The 12,923-nt window shown below is 38.0% G+C and overlaps 1 protein-coding gene across 2 annotated transcripts in view; it reads left to right on the plus strand.

Annotated features, from left to right (window-relative positions):
- The window catches only part of UBE3D (ubiquitin protein ligase E3D), a 200,386-nt gene that overhangs the window by 31,518 nt on the left and 155,945 nt on the right, over positions 1–12,923 (plus strand). The window contains exon 1 of one of the 2 annotated variants that reach the window (XM_078155270.1): positions 7,485–7,552. The exons of the other annotated variant lie outside the window; for it this stretch is intronic. Within the exon in view, the coding sequence (XP_078011396.1) occupies positions 7,526–7,552 (27 nt within the window). The 5' untranslated portion in view covers positions 7,485–7,525. Of the gene's footprint in view, positions 1–7,484; positions 7,553–12,923 lie in introns of those variants that run through there. 2 annotated transcript variants of the gene reach the window in all.

A 12,923-nucleotide genomic window follows, 5' to 3' on the forward strand; every position in this document is an offset into this window, starting at 1 on the left:
GATATATTGATTTAATTAGTCCCTGCAAAGGTGTCATTCTCAGAGGTTGGCTCCAGAAAGTTCCCAGAATGTTCTGTTGTTTCCTTACACAGCTTGTTTTTAGGATTTTCTTTAAGTTACAGGTCAAGAAAGAGAAGTTTAGAAGGACTGTTTCTCTTTAAATATAATCGCAATCTATAAGACCCTTTTTATGAAAACATGTCTTGATCAAAGTACCAGAAAGCTTCACCCCTTCCCCCCGCAGTCCTTTTCAGTTTCTTTGATGTAGATGATCTTGCTTCTTGTTTTAAAGAGGTGCCCTCTCATGCTTTTCCTTATGCTTGAATCCTTTCCCCCCCCCCAATTATGGTGGCATTCACCAAAAATAGGACAAGGCTCTGCGTCTTGTACAAGGACAGCAGAGAGGGGACCTCGACCTTCTGTAAGATTCATAAATATTCATGTAGACACAGTCTATCCACACGCAAGAGTGGCTTTATTCCACCTCAGTGAGAGCAAATGAAATCAAACACGTTGAATTTACATGATCCCATTATAAGTAAACTAACTGGAGTGGTTGTTTTGTTATCCCTTCCCTCTCTAAGGCATGGGGATGGGACATCCATTTGGTTTGGTTATTTGCAGTTTAAGTTATGAGATATTATAATTCAGATAAGAGACAGTGGTTTATCCCTGTACAAAACATACTGGTGACTTCATTAAAAGAGAATCACTCTTTGAAAGTGATTATGATTGAAAAGAAGTCATAGCAAGGCAGCATGATATAATTCATAAAATGCTGGACTTGGCATCCTGGATGACCTGATTTCAAGCCCTGTTCCATATACTTACTAACTGTGAGACTCTAGGCGAGTCACTTAGTTTCTTGGAGCCTTAGTTTCCTTGACTGCAAAATGAGAGGGGAAATACAAAAAAAAATTAAAGAAAAAATAAAATAAGAAAAGTTTTGAGAAGAAATGTCACTTTACCTCTTTGCAGAGGTGAGGGGGGTTAGGGGTTGGGGGGTCTGATAGATGTGAAACATTACATGTATTATCAGATTGTTCTAATGTGTTGATTAGTTTTGCTGATTTTAATTTTAAAAGCTTAATTAAAAAATTATTTTAAATTAAAAAAAATCTTTGTTATGTGAGATAGCCCTCTGAGAATTGGTAGGGAGAAGTATACGTGGGGAAATCTAAGTGATGTGAAAACAAAAGATATCAGTAGTTGCATATATTTTAAAAAATCATATGTGAGACCTAGCTTCGGTGAAATTCCTGCTTTGAATAAATAAGTTTCTTTCCTGTTCAGGATTCCTAGTTTAACCCCATGATTTTAGGTCAACTTTTATTAATAAAATTTTCAGTCTCCAGTGGGCAAAATCCAGGGGTCAGTTTGTGTGGTTAGCTTAAACTCATACTTGCTGGGATCTTTATCTTTACACAGGCTTGAGCCTGTGAAGCCGTGTCCCACTGTAAGAGACACAATACTATTACAAGTCTATTTTTAAGAAAAAATTTATCAGGGTATGCCTAATTCCTTCGGAGGAATTCCCTCCCTAATTCTTTACGCCTTCACGTCTGGACCCAGGACAGAGATCCTGATTCTACCCCAGACCAGCTGTAGGTGCTTGATCCAGTCTGCAAGGATCACTTGCCTTGGCTAGCCTGTGAGCCTGAGTGTTTGACTTGGGCTAATCACTCTAGGTAGCTACAGAGCTCAGGGAGCTTAGGAACTCTTGTCTCTTTGATGCCCCTCTGTTCATTCAGGTTCCCAAAGCTTGTATCATGAGTCTGCTTTGCTGAGCTTTTCTATCTGGTGTTTGATGCAGGTCTGATCTGGTTCTGCAACCATTACCCAAAGGACAGATGTGGAAGGATTAGTTGTATTACCAAAGGGCACTTTGATTTTTCAGATTTACTTTTGGAGACTCTTAAAAGAATAAGGTTCATTGAAACATTCTAGGTCACTAACTATTTAACAGATACTCAGTGTGGTATGATAATAATAATAATAATGATAATATACTAAAACAAAGATAATAACAACAACAATAATAACAACCAGCATTTATATAGTACTCTATGGTTTGCAAAGCACTTTACAAATATAATCTCATTTTACCACAGCAACAATATTGAGAGTAGGTGCTATTATCATTTCCATTTTATAGATGAGGAAATTAAGGGATTAATACAGATAGAAATTAAGTGAATTCTCCAGGGTCACATAGCTAGTAAAGTGTTTGTGACATTAGATTTGAACTTGGGTCTTCCTGACTCTCAGGTCCAGGACTCTATTCAGTGGGACACCTTTTAGGTGCTTCAGAGTCAGGAAGACCTGGGTTCAAAATCTACTTCTTGCATCTACTGGCTGTGTGATCATGGGAAATTTACTTATGCAGCTAGATAATGCAGTGGAATAGAATATTAGATTTGGAGTTGGGAAGATCGGAATTTAAATCCTATTTTAGATACTTACAGGTTCAGTAACCCTGGGCAAATCACTTTACCTCTCTCACCCTCAGTTTTCCTTATCTGTAAAATGGGAATGTAATAGCACCTGCCTCACAGGGTTATTATGAGGTTGAAATGTGATAACACACGTAAAGAAATTAGGAAATTCAGCATGGGGCTGGTTTTGCAAGGGAAGGAAGGAAGATAATGAGTTCTGTTTTGGACATGCTGAATGAGATTTTTATGGGACTTCTAGTTTTGAAATGTCCAGGGGCAGTCAGAGATGTAGTGCTGGATATATAGATGTGGGAGTCATCTGTGTAAAAATGATAATTGAACCTGTCCATGATAGTTGATGAGTCAAAGGCTCTGGAAAAACAGAGCCTTGGGGTATGCCTATATGAGAGTGGGTCATCTGATGATTTGAGGGTGGTGTGGGAGGCTTGAGCAGGTTTGGAAAGCTGTGGGAATGGTGATCAAAGATCATTTAGGGAGGAATAAAAGAATTGCCTTGCTACAGTGAGTACCCAGTTGACCTCAGATAACCAATCTGCATTGTACCCATTTAGCACCTTTTAGCATTAGAGAGTACAGTGTCCTGGCAAAAAGAAGATGATAGGAGTAATCCAGGGTTGGAGTTTTGGCAAGGCAAGAAAAATGATAAGACAGGGTGGTAAAGAGGAAAGTTAAGGACTTTATCAAATACTTTGGTCTAATAGTTTATGTTCTTATGTCACCTTTTATTATAACATTTTGTACTAATTATAAACACCTTTTCATTAAGCCTTTGCACATTGTACATTGATGTGTTATAAGGAGCAGTGTGACTCAGGGCCTTAGTTTCTTCATCTGTATAAAGAGGGGATAATTTTTGATAATTGTTAGAAAGAAAATTTTTCTTTTTCTTCTTTCTTTTACATTTAGTATTTTATTTTTTCCTAATTGTATATAAAAATAATTTTTAACATTCATTTTTAAAAATTTTGAGTTCTAAATTATCTGCCTCCCAACTCTCCTCCTTGATTGAGAAGGTAAATAATAAATGACTTCTTAAGTAATTTCCAGCTTTAAGTCTGTGGACCTTTGATCATCTAAACCCACCCCCCTGCTTGATGCTCGAATTTCTATAAATTGGTGATGGTTTTTGTTCAGTCATGTGTCCCACTCTTTGTGACCCCATTTGGGGTTTTCTTGGCAAAGATACTATAGTGGTTTGCCATTTTCTTCTCCAGCTTATTTTACAGATGAGGAACTGAGGCAAACAGGTAAGTGACTTGCCCAGGGTCACACAGCTAGCAAGTGTCTGAGGCCAGATTTGAACTCATGAAGATGAGTCTTCCTGACTCCAGGCCTGGTACTCTATCCACTGCATCAGCCAAGCTGCCCTCAAATTGGTCATTATTCAGTCTCAATTTGAACATTTTTAGTGATGGTGAATTCATTATCTCATGAGATGTCCCATTTTCATTTTTAGGACACTTCAACTGTTGAAAAATTGTTCCTTATATTGAGCTATATATCTTCCTTATTGCTTTCTCCAACTGGTGCTAAGTTTCCCCTCTGGAATTATGCAAAGTAAGTTTAAGCCCTTTTCTACAAGATAGTCCTTCAGATTATTTGGAGATCGATATCATCTTTTTCTTAAGTTTTTCTAGGCTAAACAGCACAATTTTTGCTTGTTGATTGTCATCTCTCATGGTTTGAGGACCTTTTACCAACCTGGCCACTCTCTTCTTGACATAATCTGGTGTACCTCAAAAGTGGTGTCTGGAACCGAACATAGTAATAATACCCATCTGCCCAGAGCAGAGAGCTGTCCCCCACACTCCCCTTCTGAATGCTGGAGTTGTTTATTTTGGCAGTCTAGTCAAGTTGACTTATTGAGCTAGTTCTCAGCTAAAACCCCAAGCTCTATAGAGTCATGGAAGCAACGAACACGAGCTTGGACAGACTTTGGGAGATAATGGATTACTGTGGTCCACTACATACTATCATAATGGATTGCTATGGTCCACAGGGTCACAAAGAGTCAGACATGACTGAATGAATGAACAACAACAAAGTACTGGATGGGCAGAAAACAGCTAGGTTTTTCATGTGAAAAAGACAGAGCTAGGGTTTTTGAGACTAAATCCATCTCATCCTCTGCCACCCCCTTTTCTTTTGTCTTCATTCTTTCCCAGTATCAGAGTCTTTTCCAATGAGTCCTGTCTTCTCTTCATGTGGCCATAGTATTTAAACTTCAGCGTCAGTATTTGTCCTTCCAAAGAATAGTCAGAGTTAATTTCTTGTACTTATGCAGATAAGTTTTTAAAGCCTAATTACAGGATTTTTATTACCAGATTTTATCATCAAAAAGAAATGACTGAGAAAATATCAGTGACTACTAAATCATATGCCTACTTCCCCATCTCTACAAATTCTTTATGAGAAGTCTTATACGTATATTTAGGGTATCTTTGACGAAGCAATGAACAAGAAGGCTTTTGAAAATGTTATTCTGTGATGGATTACATCTTTATATATTTGGCTAACAGGTATAGGGCAGTGGTGTTAAACTCAAATGGAAAGAGGCCACTAAACCATACGTAAGGATCTCTGCAGGCCACATATTGACTTAGAAGACTGTATATTGACATTATTTGTGTTCCATTGTATTTTTATTTATTTTGTTAAATATTTCCCAATTACATTTTAATATGGTTGGATGTACTGGGGAGTATTGCCTTAATTCCTGTGTTGTAGAGGATGCCAGATCTTACTGTGATTATTGTTTATTGACAATTAAAAAAAATCATTGAGTAAAATACTGCCTTCATATTCAAATTATACATGATTTTTTTGAAATTGTAACAGCAGACATAACTTTGTTCAAATGACCTCTCATTATTATCCTCAAACAGAATAAAACAGAGACATACTTAATAATAGGATTTTCCACCATTGTGGAGGACAGAGTCCAAATGGAAGAGGAAGTCATTATAGATGGTGAGATCCTCCAGATGGACCTCTTGTTTGTATGACATTGTAATGATTCTTGCAAGCCCTGATACATTGCACTGCCTTCTTAGTGAAATGAAAAGCATTCAGCCTAACTCTCCTCACAGGGAAAATCAAGTGGATGAATAATACTTTTTGGGCAGACCATGATATGCAGTTGATGTACAGCTCACAGAGCTGGTCAATCAGTGTATATATCTTGGAAAGACACTGTTAGATGGACAGTGAATTCTGGCCCTGCATTGAATGGGAAGATAGCAGGATGGAATGCTTTTGTGAAATCCCAATACTTTGAATAGTCCTAGCTTCTCCATGAAACAAAGGCCCATTTTTTTAGCATCAGTGTTATCCTGGTGGTGGTGTTAGCTGGGATTCATGTATTGCCACAGTCTTCAAAGATTTTAAGTTTAGGGTTATCCAAAGGGCAATGGAAAGACACTGATCATGAATAAGTGAAAAAATATTACTGATGAAGAATTGCTCCAAAATGATATGAATTATGTCATCACAGAGATATAATTCTAGAAATGTAGGAGTAGTGAAATAGATGGCTAACCAGTGGACGTCTTTCATGTTCCATGATCTATGCAATGCCAACAGAAGTAGAAGAAGGTCCCTAGTGCATCAATTGGAACTCCTGTAGAAGATTTATGGGAAGACATAGATGAAAGTTGCACTGGATACAAAGATATGAATGGGTTGTGATCTGTGCCCATTGGAAGGAGTGAATTGTGATGATATCATAGTCAATCGAAGTAATGCAAAACTAGACATTTATCCCTATTACATCTCTTCTTGTTAGACTAAAATGATGAACCAAATCTAGGAGGATTCTTTCAGCCTGCATGTAATATATCCCTCCCCAATGTCGTTCTTCTACCTGGTAAACCCCTTATTTGTCTTAATCCAACTTGATGATGAAATTTTTGAATAGAAAAGGGCCAGGGATAGATTCCTGGGGTATTCTCCTAAAGACCTGCTGGCTGACATCTATCCTTTAATTAATTTTATTTTGGTTCCATTTTTCAACCAGTTATGAATGCACCTAACTTACTATTTGTCTGGTTGCTTTCATTCTAGTCTTGTTCATAAGGAGGTCATGAGACACTTTGTCACATGCTGTAAAAAAAAAATCTAAATGTACTGTTCTTCAATTCTACCAGTCTAGCAACCATGTCAAAAAAGAAAATGAGGTTGGCCTGACATGGTTTGTTCTTAATGATCCTGTGTTAGGTTGTAGTGATCACTGTTTTTCTTTCTAAGTGCTCACAAATGCATCCATTTAATAATCTGTTCTAGAATTTTGCCAGGGATAGACATAAAGCTCCTGAATTTGCACAATTTACCTTCTTTTTTGGAAAATTGGAACAGTGCCTGCCCAATTCTAGTCCTATAGCACTCCTTTAATTCTTCATTCTTTTTCTAAGAAAACAGACAATACTTCAGTAGCCTGAGCTGCAGGTACTTTAAAATACATATCTTGGCATGTAATTCATTGGGCCCAAGTGACTTGAACTCATTTAGAGCAGCTAGGTTCCCTCTTACTATCTCCTCACTCATTTTGGCTTACTCTTCCTTCATAACCATTTTTATTCTTTCCCCTTTCAGGCTGAAGATTATTCTTTTTTGACAAGGAAGGTGAAAGCAAAATAGAAATTGAATGTTTTCTGCTTTTTCTTCCACCTAAAGCAGAGCTTTTCTCCCTTTCTTGTTCTTCTTGGCCTAATGACAACCTTAAAATAATATTAAACTAAAAAAACAACAACCACCTTTTTTGTCGTCTTAATAAGTGTTGACTCATTCTGGCCTTTAACCTTCCTGACATTCTTATAGAATCAGGCTAGTCTGTGGTTTCATTTCTTTGGTTACATTCATGCAAACACTTATTTAAGGGAATTCTGTATGTAAGACATGGTGCCAGGAGTTAGGAGAAATACAAACTTTGACATTGTCCTCTTTATCTTGGAGTTTATCATCTGGTAGAGGTGATAAGATATGTTATAATGATAAATTGAAAACAAATTAAAATGTTTGTGTGTAGGGATGGAGACTGGACCTGTGATTTAATTGGTACAAGGAACTCCTGGATGAGGGAACACCCTCCACCGATGCAGGTTGGTACCTGCTGTGCAATTTATGGTCTTCAAGAGTTACCTAGTACACTGAGAGATTAACTATGACTTGCTCATTATGAGTCAGAGGCAGGGCTTCAACCCAGGTCTTCCTGGCTCCATATGTTATGCCATGGTGTTTGTATAAGAGCACTAAAATAACATAAAGTGCTTTGAGACCCATTGAGGAATAACTTACTTCAGTTGGAAGGATCAGGGAAAACTTATGGAGGAGGTGGCATTTGAGCTGAGCCTTGAAGGATGAGAAAGATGTCAGTAGGCAGCAAGGGAGGAGAGTATGTAAAAGGCTCAAGATGCAGTATGACTCTGCTGTCCCTTTGGTTTAATAATAATGATAGCTAACATTTTTGTGGCATTTAATATGTACCATGCACTGTGCTAAGCGCTTTAGCATTTGAGCCTCACGGTAGTCTTTGTGAGGTAGGTGGTATTATTATCCCCATTTTATAGATGAGGAAACTAAGGTAAATAGAGGTTAAGTGATTTGTCCAGGGTCATACAGCTAGTGAGTGTCTGAGGCCAAATTTGAACTCAGGTCTTCCTAACCGCCTGGAGCTCTATTCACTGTACCAACTGGCTCCTCCTATATCTTGTTTTTTTTTTTATAATTAATTTATTTTTAGTTTTCAACATTCACTTCCATAAGATTTTGAGTTTTAAATTTTCTCCCCATACCTCTCTCCTCCCCCTCCCCAAGACAGCATGCAGTCTGATATAGGCTCTACTTATGCATTCATATTAAACATATTTTCACATTAGTCATGACGTAAAGGAGAATTAGAACTAATTTGACAAACCATGAGAAAGAAGAAACAAAACAAAACAATAAAAGAAAAGGAGAGCAAATAGTATGCTTCCATCTGTATTCAGACTCCATAGTTCTTTCTCTGGATGTGGACATCATTTTCCATCATGAGTCTTTTAGAGTTGTCTTAGACATTGCTGAGAAGAGCTAAGTATTTCAAAGTCAGTCATTGCACAATGTGGTTGTTAGTGTGTATGGTGTTCACCTGGTTCTGCTCATTTCACTCAGCATCAGTTCATATAAGTCTTTCCAGATTTTTCTGAAGTCTGCCTGCTCATCATTTCTTATAGCACATTAGTATTCCATTACATTCATATACCACAACTTGTTCAGCCATTCCCTAATTGATGGGCATCCCTATATCTTGTTTTTAAAAAAGTATAATAATAACTCCGATTTATATAGCACTTTGCAGTTTACAGAATGTTTTATCACAGTGATTCTGTAAGGTAGCCAGCGCGTACAGTATTATTCCTAATTTTTACTTTTTTAAAAAACAATAAGCATTTGTTTTTCTCCATTTCCCTTATTCTCATTAAGAATAAAAGAAAATAGAATGCTAGTAACGAATCTGCATAGTCAAACAAGACTAATTCCCATATGGGCAATGTTAAAAATGTGTGTTTCATTCTGCATCTTGTGTCTGTCACCTCTCTTTCGGGAAGCAGGTTGCATGCTTTATCATTGGTCCTTGGGAATCATGTCTGGCCTTTGTTTTGCTCACAGTTCTTAAGTCTTTCAAAGTGCTTTGTCTTTACAGCATTGTTCTTTTTGTATATATCATGCTCCTGGTTCTGCTTGCTTCACTCTGCATCAGTTCATACAAGTCTTCTCAGGGTTCTCTGAAACTGTGCCTTTCGTCATTTGGCACTGTTTTTATTGGCTGTTCCCTTTGCCTGGAATTCTCTTTTTTCTCGTCTCTGTTTTTTGGCTTCCTTGACTTTCTTCATGGCTCAGCTAAAGCCTTACCTTCTGCAAGAAACCTCTCCCAATTTCCTTTAATGGTAGTGCTTTCCTTTTTTTTTTTAATTAGTTACATCATATTCTGCATGTTTGTACATAATTGTATGCATGTTGTCTTAATTAGACTGGGCAAGTGAGCTCCTTGAGAGCAGGGACTTTTTTATTTTTTGGCCTTTCTTTGAATCCCTAGTGTATAGCACAATTCATTGCACAAAATAGATGCTTAATAAATTCTTATTGCCCTGACTTCTTAATGTATTGTAGTATTCTATTACATTCTTATACGATAATTTGTTCAGACATTCCCTGATTGTTGGGCACCCCCTCAGTTTCTTGTTCGTTGTCGCTACCAAAAAGACAGGCTATATGTATTTTTGTACATATGGATCCTTTTTCTCTTTCTTTGATCTTTTAAGTATTATCCCTTTTCTACAAATGAGGCTTAGAATTTAAACAACTTTCCCTATCATCACATAACTAGTGAATGACACAGCTAAGACTAGAACTCTGGTTTATTGACTTTCCAGTCTTGTTTTCTTTCACTATACCACATTCTGTCTTAAAAGCATACCTTTCCTTTGCCATATTCTTATCATAAGTGGCATACTACGAAGTCTCAGTGCTGTAGGGGAACCTGTATTTCCCTGCTTGTTGTCAAGATATCAGTTTCATTTTGTTCGTTTCCCATTATTTTGTGCATTGGTATACGAACATCTGAGGCTAATAGTATTATTTTTGCTCTTCTCATTGGTTCCCTCTGGCACTTTCTTCTTTCTATATCAGATGTTGTATTATGCCTGGGGTCTGGTTTGACATGTGCACCTTGGCATTTTCTTCTTCCCCTTTCATTTCAGCTTAAAGCCCTCTCCATAGGAACATAAATTTATTATTGACTGTCCCAAATATCCATGTGCTTGATCGATCTCATTTAGGAACCTTAAAAGAGCCCTTAGTGATCATGAATTCCAACTCCTTCATTTTATGGTTGAGGAAATGGGAATCTAGAGAGATTGTGGTTTGCTCAAGGTTGGTGTTTACTCATCTCTCTTGCCTTAGTTCCTGAACTGGCTCTTTGTTTGAGGGTCACATTCTTCCCCTACCTACACTTTTGGGTGAGGTTGTTGGCCCTACTTGGTCTTGCTCTGGGTCACCTGAGTTCCTGCACTGACCTACATTCTTGATTGAGAGCACTTTGGATCTTTAGTGTCAGAGTGCTGGCTCTTCTAGGCTTTCTGTGGAGCCTCAGGACAATAATACAATGGATTTATTTATTTTGCTAGGCAATGGGATTAAGTGACTTGCCCAGGGTCACAATAGTTAGTAAGTGTCAAGTGTCTGAGGTCAGATTTGAACTTGGGTCCTCCTGACTCCAGGGCCAGTGCTCTATCCACTGTGCCACCTAGCTGCCCCAATACTATGGATTTCTTAGACCCTGGACTATCTGGGTCAAAGTGCTACCATGCCTTTACTGCTTACTTCTACTCTTCATGGCTTCAAAGGTCTCTACTGAGGATTTCCAACCACCTTGTATTGTCATTTAATCATTAAGCATTTATTAAGTGCCTGCCATATACCAGGCATGCTAAGTGCTGGAGATATAAATGTAGATAAAAACAAGAACAGTCCCTGCCCTCCAGGAGCTTACAGTTTAATAGGGGAAGTTGTTGAGTCTTTTAAGTCATGTCTGACTCTTTGTCGGTTCTCTGTCACAGTAATAATAATATTCCTGGAATGCTCTCCCTCCTCTGCTCCAACAACTGATCTCCCCGACTTCCTTTATGTCTCATTTACAATCCCACCTTCTACAGGAAGTCTTCCCCAATCCCTCTTAATTCCAGTGCCTTCCTCCAGTTAATGATTTCCTATTTGTCTTGAATGTGGCTTGTTCTGTATATACTGGTTTCCATGTTGTCTCCCTTATTAGCTTGTAAGCTCCTCCAGGGCAGGCATTGACTTCTGCCTCTTTCTGTATTCCCAGTGCTTAGCACAGGGCCTGGTACATTTTAAGTGCTTAATAAATGTTTTATCTATTGATTGATAAATAATAATAATAGCATACATACATATATTGTTTTAAGTTTTGCAAAGCTTTTTACATTAGTTATCTCATTGATTCTCATAGCAACCCTTTAAGTTAGGTGCTGTTTACACATGAGTAAACTGAGGCAGAAAGCGATTATATGCTTCGTCCAGGATCCTACAGCTAGTAAGGGTCTGAAACAGGGGTAATACTCTGGTCTTCCTGATTTCCAAGTCCAGCAGTCTATCCACTGCATCACCTAGCTGTCTTTTTCATCTTCTCTATGGAGTTTGGTAACTCACTTGTTCCTCAGAAGGTGCAAATCCACAATTTATTTTAAGTCTTTCCTACCTATTTTATAATAACTCCAGTAGTTCAGTCTCTTCTCTTTCCTTCTCTACTTTGTGTAACATTTTTCTTTTCACCAGCCTATCAGTACTTCTTTTACTTCTCTTCCACCTCTTTAAGACATTGTTTTTTTTATTTCCTTCTTGGATCATTTATTCCCATGTTCTAAACTCCATTTCCTCTCCTGTAACAGGGAGACCAATTTTCTCTTGACACAGACAAAGTTGTCAGTAATCTTCCACAGAAATGCAGACACAGCTCAAGCCTCTCAAATCCCTGGATCAATCTTCTGGATTTCGATACATCTGAGATTTCATCCTTCAGGTCTTTGGGCCTGCCTGTGATAAATATGGTGTTACCAATAATCAATCAATAAGCATTTATTAATGCCTTACCATGTTTCACTGTGGTAAGTGGTGGGAGTACAAAGAAAGAGCAAAAATTGTCCCTGCCTTCAAGGAGCTTACATTTGAGTGGGGGAGACAATGCGTACATAAAATAAGTATATAAGACACACATATGGAGAATATATAATGTAACCTGGGCAACGGAAGGAACTAGTAGACTGGGAGATTAGGAAAGGCTTCCTGTAGATGGTATCACTTGGCTGAATCTTGAAGGATTCTTGGGTTTCTAAGTGGGGGGGGGAAGAGAAGCGAGAACATTCTAGTAATAGGAGATGGCCAACAAAGAGATGTATGCTGCAAGTATACTAGAATGCATGAGGGGAATAATGTATAAGAAGACTGGAAAGGTAGGTAGGGATGAAGTTATAAAGAGCTTTAAATGCCAAACAAGAATTTGTATTTGACTCTAGGAGTAATAGGGAACTGTTGCTGTTTTGGTGTGTATTGTAGGGGTTGTCTCAAAGAATTCAGAGTGGGACCACCCCTAGTCCAAGTACAGGCATTTATTGAGAATTGATGCCCCTCAGAAGAGGGCTAGGTTCCAAGAGGAACCAGCAACTTAGTAAGACAAGACAGACAATTTTATAGTATAGTGATGTGCTTATACAACAGAAATTATGAATATTAAAAAAGCAGGAAGGATTTGTTAAGGGATTAGTAATAGTAGAGGGGTCCCTTCTATGGTTTGGTGGTCAGACATCCTGGTTGTGCTGTTTTCTGATTGTCTAGCTGTTGTCCTGTCAGTTCAAGATGGATAATTAGGTATTGTGGTCCTGTCTTGGGCTAAATGGATGATGTGATTGTGGTTGA

Source organism: Phascolarctos cinereus, unplaced genomic scaffold (assembly GCF_003287225.1).
Source record: "Phascolarctos cinereus isolate Bilbo 61053 unplaced genomic scaffold, phaCin_HiC Scaffold_5;HRSCAF=322, whole genome shotgun sequence".
Classification (NCBI taxonomy): domain Eukaryota; kingdom Metazoa; phylum Chordata; class Mammalia; order Diprotodontia; family Phascolarctidae; genus Phascolarctos; species Phascolarctos cinereus.